Source organism: Thamnophis sirtalis, unplaced genomic scaffold (genome assembly GCF_051295495.1).
Source record: "Thamnophis sirtalis isolate CommonGarterSnake01/CBP01778 unplaced genomic scaffold, rThaSir2_p1.2 scaffold_6, whole genome shotgun sequence".
NCBI lineage: Eukaryota > Metazoa > Chordata > Lepidosauria > Squamata > Natricidae > Thamnophis > Thamnophis sirtalis.
The window spans coordinates 20,894,654-20,909,189 of NW_028261386.1; the positions used below are offsets into that span (position 1 = coordinate 20,894,654).

Sequence of the window (14,536 nt, forward strand, 5' to 3'; positions counted from 1 at the left end):
GCACCCAGATTTTCACCCTCTTTTTGGGGGGGGAAAGGTGCATCTTATACTCCAAAAAATACGGTATATAAACACTTTGCAGATTTATATTTGTAATATTCAAACTTTAATTACCTAGGTCCTAGACCTAGGCTGTATGTAAAGTTAGCTGATTTGAATAAAAATATATCTTCAGAAAACCAGCATGGTGGCAGAGTAGTTAGAATGCAATATTGCAAGCTGACTCCACAGTCTGGAATTCGATCTTGACCTGTTCAAGGTTGACTCAGCCTTCCCTCCAGTGGTGGGATTCAGTCAGCTCGCACCACTTTGGGAGAACTGATGGTTAACTTTCTGAGCAGTTGGGTGAACTGGTTATTGGAAGAAATCATTAGGGCAGAGAACCGGTTGTTAAATTATTTGAATCTCACCACTGCTTCCATCCTTTTGAGGTTGGTAAAATGAGGACCCAGAGTGTTGGGGGTAATATGCTGACACTGTAAACCGCTTAGAGAGGACTATAAAGCACTGTGAAGTGGTATATGTCTAAGTCCTATTGTTATTGCTGTTGTATGCTAGGAACATACAGAATAGTACCCAATTAATTAACTAATACAACTATCAAATACAGCTATTAATTTAACCAGGTCCAAAATGTAAGGTGAACATGTAAAGAGTGTGGAAGCTTATATATAGCATTAAGATTTTGAAAGTATTCAGGCAGAGTTTTTCCACAATTTGTGGAGGGGGGTGGAAGGAAATAAGTCTTTAGAGATTAATACTGTTAATAGAAAAATATTTATTAACGCAAATATTTTTTCGGTTTCATGTATATTCTAACACTCAAATACATAAACATATACAAAATTCTTTTATCTTATCTTAACTTTTTTCATAAATAAAATAATTACTAGGAGTGAACATTCATTCCCCAAATAAAATACTTTAAATATTTTAAAATAATTTCCTGAGATTTAAGTGCCGTTGCACGTGGAAAATTGCTTGATTAAGCAAGTATGTATGCAGTTGTGTTATGCCCTTAAGTTTTCATCTCTTCTAGTTTGCCACAGTTGCACGGGCTGTTCGGTTCGCTTTCAAGTAATTCACATGCTCTTGAACCCACTTCTCAGAGGGATCGGCACAAAGCTGCAGGTTTCTCCGTGTGATGAACCTGAAGGGAATCATAAGAATAACAAAAAATTATACCTTCCAATTTTATTTTCACACCAATTGCACTGCTTTTTTAAATCACACATTCTGCTTCACCTGAACTCTGATTTCAAAGACTTCCTAACTGTTTTCCCTTAAATTATTCCACATAGCAATTATGCTGAACACAGAAGGTAGCATATATGGTTTCAAGCACCTAATCCTCAAACTTTAATCTGGAAAATGTGACTTCCTCCCTGAAATACTGCAAATTACATAATTTCATTAGGATGACCATCCCAGATTGAGGTCCTCAGCTATATTGATTTGACCTCCCAGAATTCCCATGTTTCACCATAATAGTTACTCTAACCATTCTGATTACTGAAATACATAGTTCTGGAGAACACCATATTGAAGATGACGCATAAGAAAATGTAGTAACATTCTTTTTAATTCTTTTTAACATTTTTTTAAAAAAAGACCAAGTTTGCTATCTCATCACTTAATTTACATAAAGCACTAAGGGTTTATTTTAGCCATGTTTAAAATAAATGAGTTACTTGGTTTCTCAAAATAAACTAACATTGTATGGATTTGTATGTCACTGTATAGATTTCCCTGACGTGCAAACCCTCTTAATATATTAATATAGATCAATGAAAGAAATGTCTTGTTATATCTGCTTTGGATAATACTGTCTTATATCTCTTTTTAATACTCTTTTTGCCCTTACCAAAATAGTGGTAAAATGTACAGTTATTTAGAAAAGCTTATGTGAAAATTAATTTCCCAATATTGTTCCTAAGTTGTGGGGTGTACTTTCTTTTCACTTTCAGAAAAAAAAGTTAAAGAACACCCTCTTGGGCCAAATTTATAACTTCTGTGAATAATATTTTTAGTTTTATTTATTTTAATAAAATAATTGTAATTGTTTTAAATGTTTAGATGCTTAGCTTTTTTACCGGCTTATGGGCAGAAAAATGGAGGTTGATTATGGCAATATATGCATATAATGCATATAATAATTAAATAATAAAACTTTGTCATTTTTGTTGCAAGATCATAATAGAGCTACTCCTTTTCTTTCTCATATTGTAAAATGTTAGTGAGCAATATATCAGCTCTTTGCCTCCAAATGTCAATCATCAAATTTCAGGAGAATTTGGAAGTCATCTGTAGCACACGGATTATGTTAACCATCCTTGCTCTAGCGAGCAGGTACATATATGAAGAAGTAGTGGCATTAGATCTATGAGGATGCTTTAGCCCGTCTTCACTATACCTGCTCTACGCCCGACTGCTGAAATTGCTGCGGAATTGATACTTACACAACACCTGGCTGAGAGCATCTGCCATTTGTTTCATAGAAATTGACCAAAAGCTTGAGTGGAATCTTCTTTTTTGTGTAGCTGAAGCAGCAGGAGGTTGGGGGATCAGATGCTATAGGAGGAAATGAAAACGCAAGTGAGTGGAAGAACAATTTTGGATTTCTGCAGTAAAAGACAACAAGGCTTGTGCTTGTCAAGAATTCATTTGTTTGTTTGTTTGTTTTTACTCTGGAGTCCTGGGACTCCAGAATAAATGGAAGAAGAGGGCTAATTATTCAGCAATGTTGGAAGAGATACTCTGCATCAATGCTTCCAAAGGGTCCCCACACACACACTTTCCTTATATAAAAACACTTATCAGAAAGTCTTATCTACCAGGTCTGGTTAGAAGCCCTTTTCTTCAACATCATGGCAACTTCCAAGTCATTGAATGAATGGTAGTTACTTGTGGATAAGGTTACTAGCTGGCTGGAGAATTATGGGAGTTGAAGGCCACAAGTCTTAAAGTTGCCAAGTTTGGGGACCCCTGATGTAAAGTTTTCCTGAACTGCTCCTGTCTTTGATCAATACGTTCCAAAGGACTGCAATCACCGTTTGATCATTAAACAGAGCATGGAAGGAAATCAATGGGCCTATTTCGACAAAATTCTCAGACAACTGTCCCTTTCTTAGAGGCGGAGAGAAGCCAAGGAGAAGAGGAAAAGTGGTTTGGGACAACCGCTGCCCGCCCGCTCACCGTTTTCTCTTCCTCCCTGTCCCCTCGGGCTCGACAGGAAAGCGACCGACCCGTCCTCATCCCTTTCTTCCCCCCCCATTCCCTTTCTCCCCCCAGACTTGCCCGGACTGACCTAGAATCGAAGAACTGAGCATCAGCACCAGCAGAGCCAGAGCGGCGGCAGTTTGAACTGAAGCGCGCATGATGTCGAGGGTAGGAAGAAGCGAGGTTGGCTGCTGAGAGATCCTGGAAAGCGACTGACGGTCTCCATGGTTCTCTTCGCTTATATTGGCGGGTTTCTAAGAAGGGAGGAGCGGAGGCCGGGAATTCCCAAGCATGAGCTGAGCTCATTCCGAAAACTCCGCCGTATTCAGCAAAGGGGCGGGACTGAGCTGAGCTGAGAAGCGGATGAGACAAATCTGCCGACCATCGGCAGTTCCGCGCTGTGCCGGGAGCCAAGTCTTGGGCAATCTTGGAAAGGCGTCGCTCTCCCCTTCCCCCCGGGGGAAAGGGGCGCGGGGGGGGGGGCGCAGCGGCTTCTCTTCGTTTTGCATCCCAAGGTGAGAGCAATCCCGTGCGCATTCTCGGAGGGGATTTTTGGGTTGGCATTGCTGGGACTGGGGGGGGGGAGAATTTAAATGGGGGAAAATGCTATCTAACAGATGAGATCCCGCACTTGTCTGAAATGGTATACGGGGTCTCCTGCTTGAGTAGGGGCTAAACTAGAAGACCCACTTTGAGCTTTTATTTTCTATTCTATTTTCTATTCTATTCCATTCTCTAAGTCTGCATACTATTACTATTAATCTTCTCATGGTTCCTATCACCCTGACTCCTCTCACTTATGACTATAACTTTGCTGCTTGTATCCTTACCATTCATATTGATCGTTTCCTAGTATGATTTGATTGCTTATTTACCCTGTGACTATCATTAACTGTTGTACCTTATGATTTGTGACAAATATATCTTTTCTTTTATGTACACTGAGAGCATATGCACCAAAGACAAATTCCTTGTGTGTCCAATCACACTTGGCCCATAAAAAATTCTATTCTATAAAGAATTCAATTCAATTCTGTTCTGTTCTACCCTACCCTACCCTACCCTACTCATTTCAAATCTCTGCTCCTCTTTGGCTGCATTCACACATCACTGGCTTAAATTCTGATGAGCAAAATGCAGTTATGGTGCTGATATAACATACTGTGCTCAAACAAACAAGCCATAAATAAATAAATCCCAAACCCTATGTTTAACAGAATATCCTGATGCACGCTATATGCCACATGATCTCAGGCCCGAACATAGCAGGTTTAAGTCAGTCATTCTGGTACTCCCCCTGGTTAATGGGATTTTGTTTAGGCATTGCCTTGAGGTAGGTAAGATCACTTAAACTTACTTGGAGAAAAACAAATGATGTGGCAATATGGGAATTTGATATCAAAGATTGGCAGCACTTCAACGCAGCGGGTGTCTTGTTTCCTTTACACAAGATGTAATTGCTTTCTGGTTACATGTGTAACATGTGTCAATTAAGACAGAACATGGCAATGAGAATGCCACTAAAGGATTTGGCACTGGCTGCTTTTTTGTTTTGTTTCCTAGTCTAAACATTTCTAATCCTCCACTTTATTTGGTTCATTTTGGATCCTGCATGCTACTTCAGTCCTTACAGCTTGCTTATGGTTTGCTAGATTAAGCAGTAATTTCCCCAATTTTGTTTTACTAAGTGTCAATCTATTCTTTTTCTGAACACTACAGAAAAATTATGTCAAGATGTTGCAATCTCATTTGGGAAACGGAAGCCCATGCCTTCATTTAGTCATACAATTCGAAAGATTCTTTGTCAGCAAGTCAAACTCCAAATTATCTAGAATCATAAATCATCCATAGCACATCTTTAAGTATCACATTTTATTATAAAGCATAAGTTTTGGTGATCTACAACTCAGTTCCATTGTTAATTTTCAAAGGTGCTACCAGTCTCTGGCTGATTTTTTGGACTACCTTCGACTAATATGGCTCTCTTCCTACAATGTCACTTACAATGTCAAGGTATCCAATTAAAGCACGCCTGTCATAAGAGATTATGCATTATGTGTCCAAAATATCTAACTTCATTATATTATTGTTATTTTATTTCATTTGCAAATGTATATTGCCACTTATATGCACATGGCGATTCAAGGCAGCTTATAAGAATATCAATCAATCAATCAATCAACATATAATATAAAAAGCGTAAAACTAATAAAATAGAGAATAATAAATTAATAAAATAACAATAAAATAACCTCCACCACCATCACCCGCCCCGGCGACAACATATTGTCCATATTATTCCAATGAGAATCTATTTTTATTCATCTTATGTCAAACTGTTCGGTGTTCTTGCTTTCCAAGATACCGTCGACCATATCCTCCAATATAAAGAGGTTGATTTTTCTTTGCTCAGTCTTTCTGATGGTTCAGCTTTCCCAGCCATGTGTTGTAACAGGGAAGCCTTGATGGTAGTGTGATGTCTCTGCATCTTTGTGGACTTTTGAGCCCAGGAAAATAGAGCCTATTATCAGTTCTACTATTTCCCCTATTTGCATTATGGTGGCACTGGCAATCAATACATTTTAAGGATGTTTGATTTTGAGCAACAGTTTGGCTTTTGCACATCTCTCTTTTCTTCTGAAAGAAATTTCTTAATTCTTCCTTGCTTCTATCTACCTAAATTGTTTCTTCTGTCTCCCTACCAGGTGATAGATAGATAGACAGACAGAGACACACACACACAATTTAAATAGATTGGTGACAGTATGCAGTCTTGGCATCCTCCTTTCCCATTTTTGAACCCAATAGCAGTTTCATATTCCATTCTAAATGTTGGTAGCTAATCAGTGTTATTTCCAGCAAAAATTGTCCTTGTATTCCCAGGCAAAACATTTAATGCGCCTCTTCCTTTATATCCAAGCCTATAAATAAAGTTGTGTATTCAAAGGAAAGGATGCTTTAGGCTGCCTAAAGCATCCTTTCCTTTGAATACACAACTTTATTTTCTCTGCCCTGACACATTTTATTTATATTTTCCCCATATACATACCCAGCTCCTTTTATTGGGTTCCACCACAAAATCGTGGAGGACAAAATTGCACTCGACGAAAGCGCGCATTTGACGTCATCACAGCGCGACGAAAACATCGCGCTGTGATCAAAAAATGTAAAAATAAAGCTAAAACCTTACCCTAACCCCCCCCAAACCTAACCCTAAACCTAACCCTTAACCTAACCCTAAATCTAACCCTAAACCTAATCGTTAACGTAACGCTAAACCTAATGCTAACCCTTAGCCTAACGCTAAACCTAACGCTAACGCTCTAAACCTAACCCTAACCCTTAACCTAATCCTAACCCTAACCCTAAACCTAACCCTTACCTTTATGTGAATCGGCTTGCTTTAATTTTAATTTTATTTCAATTTTTAATTTTTTTCGTCGCGCTGTGATGACGTCACATGCGCGGTTTCGTCGAGCGCGATTTTGTCCTCCGCGCTTTTGACGGGTCACGCTTTTATTGTCTCCCCTATATCTCATACACATGTGGGGAAGTCTTTTTTTAATTAACATTTCCAGATATGGACCACAAAAAGACATACTTTCCCCCCCCTTCTGTTTACTGCTATCTAGTTGGTTGCACAGAATACAGAATATAGCCTGGATATCCAAGTAGCTTTAGCAGCCCGTTTCTCATAATTAAATGGGAGAATTGTGAGGCTGTGGGGGAGAGGAAGGTCAAGATCAGCATATAACCAACCTTCCGCAAAGCGACTAAGACCTGGCTGTTCCGGCAGGCCTGGGGCTGTTGACTTTGTCCAGCCCCACCCTAAGTTGTGAATGTGTGGAGCAGTCATTGACAAGTAGGACATTGTAGCAGACAATTTTGTGTACTACGCTTAGGTCAGACCTTAGTTGGTTGACATAGTTCTAGGTTGTCTAAACCCAAAATTTCAAGCCTGGGGACATAAGGTATTCTATTGTGAGCAGAGGAGTGGAGGACTCTTCTCGTGAAATACCTCTGGATTCGCTCAATTGCATTAAGTCTTTCAGGCTGAGCCATCCATGGCCTCTCACTGCCAGGATGTTTCTTTGAATTTCTCAATTTAGGTGATGGAAATGGAGTTTAAAATTAGATGTCTTCTCTTTTAAGTCTGAGGGACAGGTCATAGACATAGTGGAAGAATCCGATTGAAGCAAGAAGATCACCCTATGGTCCTCACAATCTTTCATTGCTTTGGTGACCTATCATCAGGCTATTTCCAAACAACGATCTAGCAGTCGATTTCTAAACAAGGATCTAGCAATCGTCCATATAAAGAAAGACAAATATCTGGCATGTCATAGGAGTAGAGAAAATGTAATACCTGATCACACATTGCACACATCTTTAGTATGATTTCCATTCTTTAGAACAAATTTTAAAATATATTCTAGATGAGTCTTTAACTGCAAAATAGTACTGTCTCTTGTGTAGAATTGTATACTGATTAGATTTACCCTGTTTTTGTTGATAGATGCATTAAAGAGGATAAGAAAAACTGTTTATACATGGTTTTTGATTGGTAGCACTTGAAACTGTTATTCTGGCTGCCCACCAAATCTCTATTTCCTTGGGAATTTCCCATCCCTCCAGCATGGGAAAAAACACAGACCCATATCATTTTCCCTACTTTGTATGCAGTATTCTTTTTGCCAATGAAGCAGAAATACATTTGAACTGCTTTTGGTGTGTTGTCCTTCCAAAAATAAAAGTTAAAGAAAAGGAAACTGAATACCTGAATTTTTGTGGACAATCAAGTAATATAAAGGTTGAGAACAATTTGTCAAGAGCAGAAAATCCTGAAAGAAAAATGACCCCACACCAAGTGCTGATTTTAAAAGATCAGGAAGGCATACAACCAGACTTGGAGTTTAAAAAACATTTTCTCTTAGTGCTATACAGGTACTTTGAAAATCTGGAGGGTGATAAGCAAAACCTGCTCTTTCTTATTTTGTTAATGCTCTACAGTTTATCCCTTGTCTTGACCCAACGTTGGTAGCAACTGATTTGAACATATGACCAAAATTCTCGGGTGGTGGGACTCAGCCAGCTGCCACTGTTTGCTTCTTTCGACTGTACATATCAGTATTAAGTTTGGTTAATGATATGGTTTATTGTACCAAGTGGTGAACCTAATCTATTTGGGATTTTGTTAGATTATGATTTACATACTGTACCAAATCAGAAAGTTAGATTCAGTAACTGTATTATATAAATGTACTGCATGTAATCCTCAACTTATAACCATACTGTTAGGCAAGCTCCCTGTTGGGAGAGTGAGTGCGTTCAGGGAAGCGTTGGAGAGTTGTGTTGGAGAACATACAAACCAGCATACAGAGACACTGCAGTTTAAATAGGCTTTTACTTTCGTGGAAATAGAATCCCCCAGCTGCTGGCTGGGGGATTCTGGGAGTTGAAGTCCACAGGACCTAAAATCGCCAAGGTTGAGAAACACTGGTTTTCTGTCTGAGCAGATGGTTGAACGAGAAGACCTCCAAGATCCCTTCCAACTCTGTTATTCTGGCAGCTGTTGAAATCAACATCTTTTTTCACAATTCCTCCCACCACAGGGAGCCCATCACATTCTATACATTATATAATATGCTCTGTAGTTTGTCATACAGGTTAAATATAACTTTTAAAACATAGATCCACCACCATTAAGATTGGGCTCCCAGTCTCTTGACTAACCGTGTGCAGTTTGGAGTTTGCAGTATCACAATTCCCAGGATCCCCACCAGCGTTTCCTGCAGAATCATGGGGTTGGGGGAGAGTTTCAGAAACATCTGGTGGAGAGCAGACTAGAAGAAAGACTGGTGGGAGTGCCGGGAAGGGGCGATCTCTAATTTCCAGGAATTCCGAAAGGAACCGGAAGGACTCACTTCTATAGGAGGATTATAGAAGAAATGGTATTCCTCATTATGGGGCTCTGCGTCCCTTGGGACGGCGGCGGGGCTGTCAGAAAGCCTGGTTTGTGTGAGTCAACACCCCCCACCCCCGGCATGGGCGCATTTTGCTCCAGGCGCCCTTCGACTTGCTCCTAAAACGCCGATGAGCGCGGGTGAATCAGCAAGGCACGGGATCGGCGGCCAAGGAAACGAGTCGGGGCAGCGAGGAAGAAAAAGAAAGTTGGGAACCTGGACGATTCGTAATGCAAAACGAAGAAAGCCTTAGTAGAGGAAACCTCTCTAGGGGATTTTGCGCTGCTTCTGGGATTTTAAAGACATTTAGCGCCAATGTGTTATGATTGATGAATCCCGCTTGCTTGGTCCTCGATGACACCTTCTCTTCTAAGGAAAAGAGAGGGAGAAATTTCCTTTCTCTCTTCCCCTCCCCCCCTTCTACCCCCCGGTATGTTGCTGTTTCCAATCTGGAGTGATTCTCAGCCATCCTCTGGTCGCAAACTTCCCCCAAAGGGCGTCTGTTCTGTGGCCCGTTTATTGCGTGTGGCGGCTGCCTCGTTAGCAACTCGCTTCGCGGATGAAGCTTGCTGTGTAAACGTTGTTTGTTCATAATCAGACTCGGTCAGTGGTGAAATTCCATTTTTTACTACTACCGGTTCTGTGGGCGTGGCATGGTGGGCGTGGCAGGAGAAGGATACTGCAAAATCCCCATTTCCTCCTCACTCTTGGGGAGAGATTGCAAAATCTCTATTCCCACCCACTTTGGGGCCAGTCAGAGGTGGTATTTGCCGGTTCTCCAAACTACTCAAAATTTCCACTACCCGTTCTCCAGAACCTGTCAGAACCTGCTGGATTTCACCCCTGGATTCAGTGTTAATAGAATAGAGTAGAATAGGATAGGATAGGATAGGATAGGATTCGATTCTTTATTGGCCAAGGGTGATTGAACACACAAGGAATTTGTCTTTGGTGCAGATGCTCTCAATGTACATAAAAAGACAAGATACATTCGTCAAGAATCATAAGGTACATTCCTTAATGATAGTCATAGGGTATAAATAAGCAATCAGGTAAACAATATCAGTATAAATGGTAAGGTTACAAGCAACAAAGTTACAGTCCTGCAGTCATAAGTGGGAGGAGATGGGTAATAGCAATAGCACTTAAGACTTATATACCGCTTTACTGTGCTTTTACAGCCCTCTCTAAGTGGTTTACAGAGTCAGCATATTGCCCCCAACAATCCGCATTTTACCCGCCTAGGAAGGATGGAAGGCTGAGTCAATCTTGAGCCTGGTGAGATTTGAACTGCCAAATTGCAGGCAGCCAGCAGACAACAGAAGTAGCCTGCAGTACTGCACGCTAACCACTGCGCCACCATGGTTCATAATGACTTTATTTCCATGCAGAAAACGAATGCAAGCATTGCGCTTCCTGTCATCTCTCTTTTTGTTCAGAAACTGGGAAGGGAACCTGTGCAACGCAGGCAGGGAGGGAGAAAAACGTAATTTACCTTCTCTCAACAGGGTTTGAAAATAGGATATTTAAGAGTGCCAATATGAGGGCAACTTGGAGAGTGCAAATATCAAAAACACACACATGCGTAATAGGAAGTCAGCAGAAATGTTTAGACTAGAAAAGATTATGAAAGTTGGAGATGTGTCAGATACACTGCAAGTCATACTTTAGTGATATTCCAGCACCCATCTGATTCCTTGTATTTCAGGTGAATCCTTTGCCTTTTGTAAATTTTGCAGGTAGCATTTCTTGGATTGCACCATTTAACATTCATTCATCATCTTCCTCAAAAGCATTTTTGAAAAGTGCAAGCCTCCAGGGAAGGAAGGCAGTCTGATTCAGGAGCTGAGTTCATCGGATATATTGAGCTCACATTAAAAAGATCTCGTGTTCATATTAGGTGTCCTACTTATAATCTGAATTATAGCCAGACATGTTGGCCTGTAGATACACATGGAAACAATAGCTAGTATCCCACAGCACACCAAACCATAAAGCCCATCTTAGCCTAGCTTAGACCAAGGTAGCCATGGCATCCATTTACACCTGTCTATTGGTCCAGATTTTACAATTTGCCTTGACTGGCCAGTGTGCTTTATTAAGGTGGATGAGTGGATAGAATACTTTTTTTGATGGCGGAAGAGTGCTAGTGGCAAATGTGCTGTGTCCGACAGGGAAGGAAGAAGCACAATGTCAACCCTGAAGCCATCTTGGTGCTTCAATGTTGCCACACTGGAGCTGAAGGATAGGGAAGGGGTAATTTGATATAGCTGGGACTTTGTGCTCAAAATAAAATACTTTCTCTTGGGAACTAAGGACACTCTCACACCTGGTTGGAGGAAGGAGGAGTGATGTCACCAGGCAATTGGACCAGAGCTGTGATTAGACCATGTGACTGATTGTTTTGAGAAAGTGGCAAACTTTTACTTTTAATCAGGTGAAAACCGTGGGAACCTTCAGAGTCAGTTTTCATTAGATCTGTGCCAACATGATATATCCAATCAAGCTATTCTTTGAGGAATCAACCTGCCTCTGAGTTTTGCTTGTTATGGGTCTATTACTTGGAACCCTGACACACAACCAGAAAATGCAATACAAAAGACACATCACTAGCCTCCTGGAAACATGCCGGTAACAACCAGAGAATCTGGCCATCCTTTGTTGTTGTGATTGTTGTTGTACTCTTTAGAAGCTCTAAAATTGGCTAGATTCATAGAGCATGCTCAAGTAAAATGAGATGAAGTTGGGTAGGTTGTTGCAGGAATTTAGCTATGGTATTGTCACAATGTGCTGTGTGAATCCCCAATCTACATTAAATCCACTGGAGAGATGTAGCACCCCAAATGAGAACAGTAACTGTGATTTGTGAGTGTGTTGTATGAACCCAACCTCAAGAACAACAGAAAGGCCATGTCCACACAACATGCCAGTGGAATGAAAACCTCATCTTCAAAAACAATGCAAAATCCGGGTTACTTAGTTACTGGCTACATTCTCATAGCAGACTTAATCAGATCAAGGAAAGTTTTAAAGGATGCATTTGGACAACTTGTTAAACTTGGTTTAAACAACATGAAATTTGTTTACTTTAGAGCTGAGTGTATCGAAAGAAAGTGCAGAAAATGAGATCATTGAATAACCAAGTTAAACATGGTGTGTGAAAACAATACAGTCAGCTGAACATCTAGGCGATGATGACTCACTTCCAGATGTTGAGGTTGGCAGGAGGTGATAGTGAGGAAACATGAAAGGAGGAAGCCCTTGAGCGACTCATCAGAGCTGCTGTTGCATTCCAAAAGGCTTGTGCTGCACTGCTGTATCCAGAAGGATCCTTAGATGAATTAGTATAAAATAATTCGGAAATGGGATTAGTAAATGTAGCTGGGTATAGTGCAGTAGATGCCAGGAATCTCATTGTATTAATAAGCATGAATTCTAAGATTTCATAATCTTGGTTTGCAACCCTCAGAAGTCAAGATTGTCTGGAAATAACTGTCATTGATATACTTTTGTCTGTTTTGTCTGGAATTTCCAACTTTAAAAGTTAAAATTAACTATTTGGGTGCCTGAGTTTGGGACACTGCTCTTTTGTCAGACTAAAAATCTGACAAAAACTTGCTGCTTTGGTGCAAAAAAAAAATCAACAATTACTATAGACACACAAACCTATTTACATTTTTATATACTGTTGTACTGATTTACTTTGTGTTTATACAACATGTGCAACCCAGTTACTGAATCAGTCGAAATTTGAGCCTTGTGCAATACTTCAAAAATGTATCCTAGGTATCATAAAGTCACATCAGGGCTAACCATTAAATCTAAACAGTTGAGCATGTTTTGTAAAAAATAGCTGCTAGGTTTATAAGCAACCTACGGTAGTTTAAAAGTTGCATGAATGCAATTGTTGCATTTACATATAAGGAAAAGAGCAAGATTTGTTTCTGTAGCTATGCATGGTTTGGAGAGAGCAAGCAGAGAACTATTTTCTTTCTTGTCTTCATACAGTTCAAGTATTTTCCAAAGCATCCGAAGGCCACACAAGGAATAATGGATGGAAACTGACCAAGGAGAGATTCAACTTGGAAATTAGAAGGAACTTTCTGACAGTGAGAACAATCAACCAATGGAACAGAAGTTGCCTTCGGAAGTTGTAGGGGCTTCATCACTTGAGACTTGCAAGAAGAGATTGGACTGCCATTTGTCAGAAATGGTGTGGGGTCTCCTGCTTGAGCGGGGGGAAGGGGGTTGGACTAGATGACCTATAAGGTCCCTTCCAACTCTGATAATCTGTTAATTAAAGGTAATCCTCCACTTATGACCACAATTGGCTCCAGACTTTTTGTTGCTAAGGAAGCTTATTGTTGAGTGAATTATGCCTGATTTTAATATGTTTGCCATGCTTGTTAGGCAAATCACTCCAGTTGTTAAGTGAATCACATGACCATTAAGCAAATCCAGCTCCCCTCCTCGACTTTAGCTGGGGAAATTGCAAATGGTGATCACATGATCCTGGGATGTTGCAAACATTGTAAGTGCCTGAATTTTGATCACTGGACTCTGGGGATTCTGTGACAGTTGTAAGTGCCAGAACTGGTTGTAAGTCAATATTTTAGTGCTGCTGTAGCTTCACCAAATGAATGATTGTGAGTGAAAAACTACCTGCACCCAGGGGTGGCCTTCAAATTTTTTAGCAAGGGTTCTCTGCCTGGTTGCTTGGTGGGAGTGGTTATGGTGGGCATGATCTAGTTTGCCTAATGCACCGGGGGGGGGGGGCTTTTTGCCCTCCCACGACTCCGGAGCCTTTCCTCAAGCTCAAGACTCCGGAGGTCCTCTGGAGGCCAGAAACAGGCCCGTTTCCGGGCTCCCCAAACTTCCAGTAGACCCGTTTTTTGCCCTCCTGAGCCTCCATGCATGACCTGCACTTACCTGCATCCATAACAGGCCACGTGGGGATTCCTGGGAGTGGAGGGGTAGGTAGGGCCAGACAGGAATGGGATTAGCTAGAGGTTCTCCCGAACCCTTGAGAACTCCCAGCAGTTTACTCCTGCCTGCACCAATTTGTAGAATTTGCTTTTCGAAGATGACTTTGCTACTGATCGAAATGGCTTCAAAATTCATGGAGAAAGGTTTGCCCTATGCAATCCTCGGAGGAAAAGATTGCTGTTTCTGAAGGTTGGCCATCGGCAGAAGGGTGTGCTCTTGTCTTAATTTTGCCAAATAACTGGTTATTCACTGCAGGAACCAGGATGCCCGATTCAGTAGACTTCTGCTCTGTTCTGCAAACCTTTAGTAATGCTTTCCTTTTTTTCCATTCTGATGCAAGCGAATGCAACATTGCAATGGTAATGGAA

General features: G+C 40.8%; 1 protein-coding gene and 1 long non-coding RNA gene across 2 annotated transcripts; one reads left to right on the forward strand and one right to left on the reverse strand.

The window, feature by feature from the left end:
• Positions 1 to 758: 758 nt before the first annotated feature.
• Positions 759 to 3,436, reverse strand: LOC106554231 (C-C motif chemokine 4). Its single transcript, XM_014072855.2, has 3 exons — positions 3,308 to 3,436; positions 2,460 to 2,571; positions 759 to 1,150 (listed from the first exon to the last, which is right to left on the reverse strand). The coding sequence occupies exons 1-3, from the start codon at positions 3,375 to 3,377 to the stop codon at positions 1,036 to 1,038; spliced, it is 297 nt and encodes a 98-aa protein (XP_013928330.2). The 5' UTR covers positions 3,378 to 3,436; the 3' UTR covers positions 759 to 1,035.
• Positions 3,437 to 3,505: 69 nt separating this feature from the next.
• LOC148044889 (uncharacterized) lies at positions 3,506 to 13,509 on the forward strand. The gene is made up of 2 exons (XR_015696884.1): positions 3,506 to 3,734; positions 13,191 to 13,509. It is a non-coding gene; the product is annotated as an uncharacterized LOC148044889 (long non-coding RNA).
• Positions 13,510 to 14,536: the final 1,027 nt, after the last annotated feature.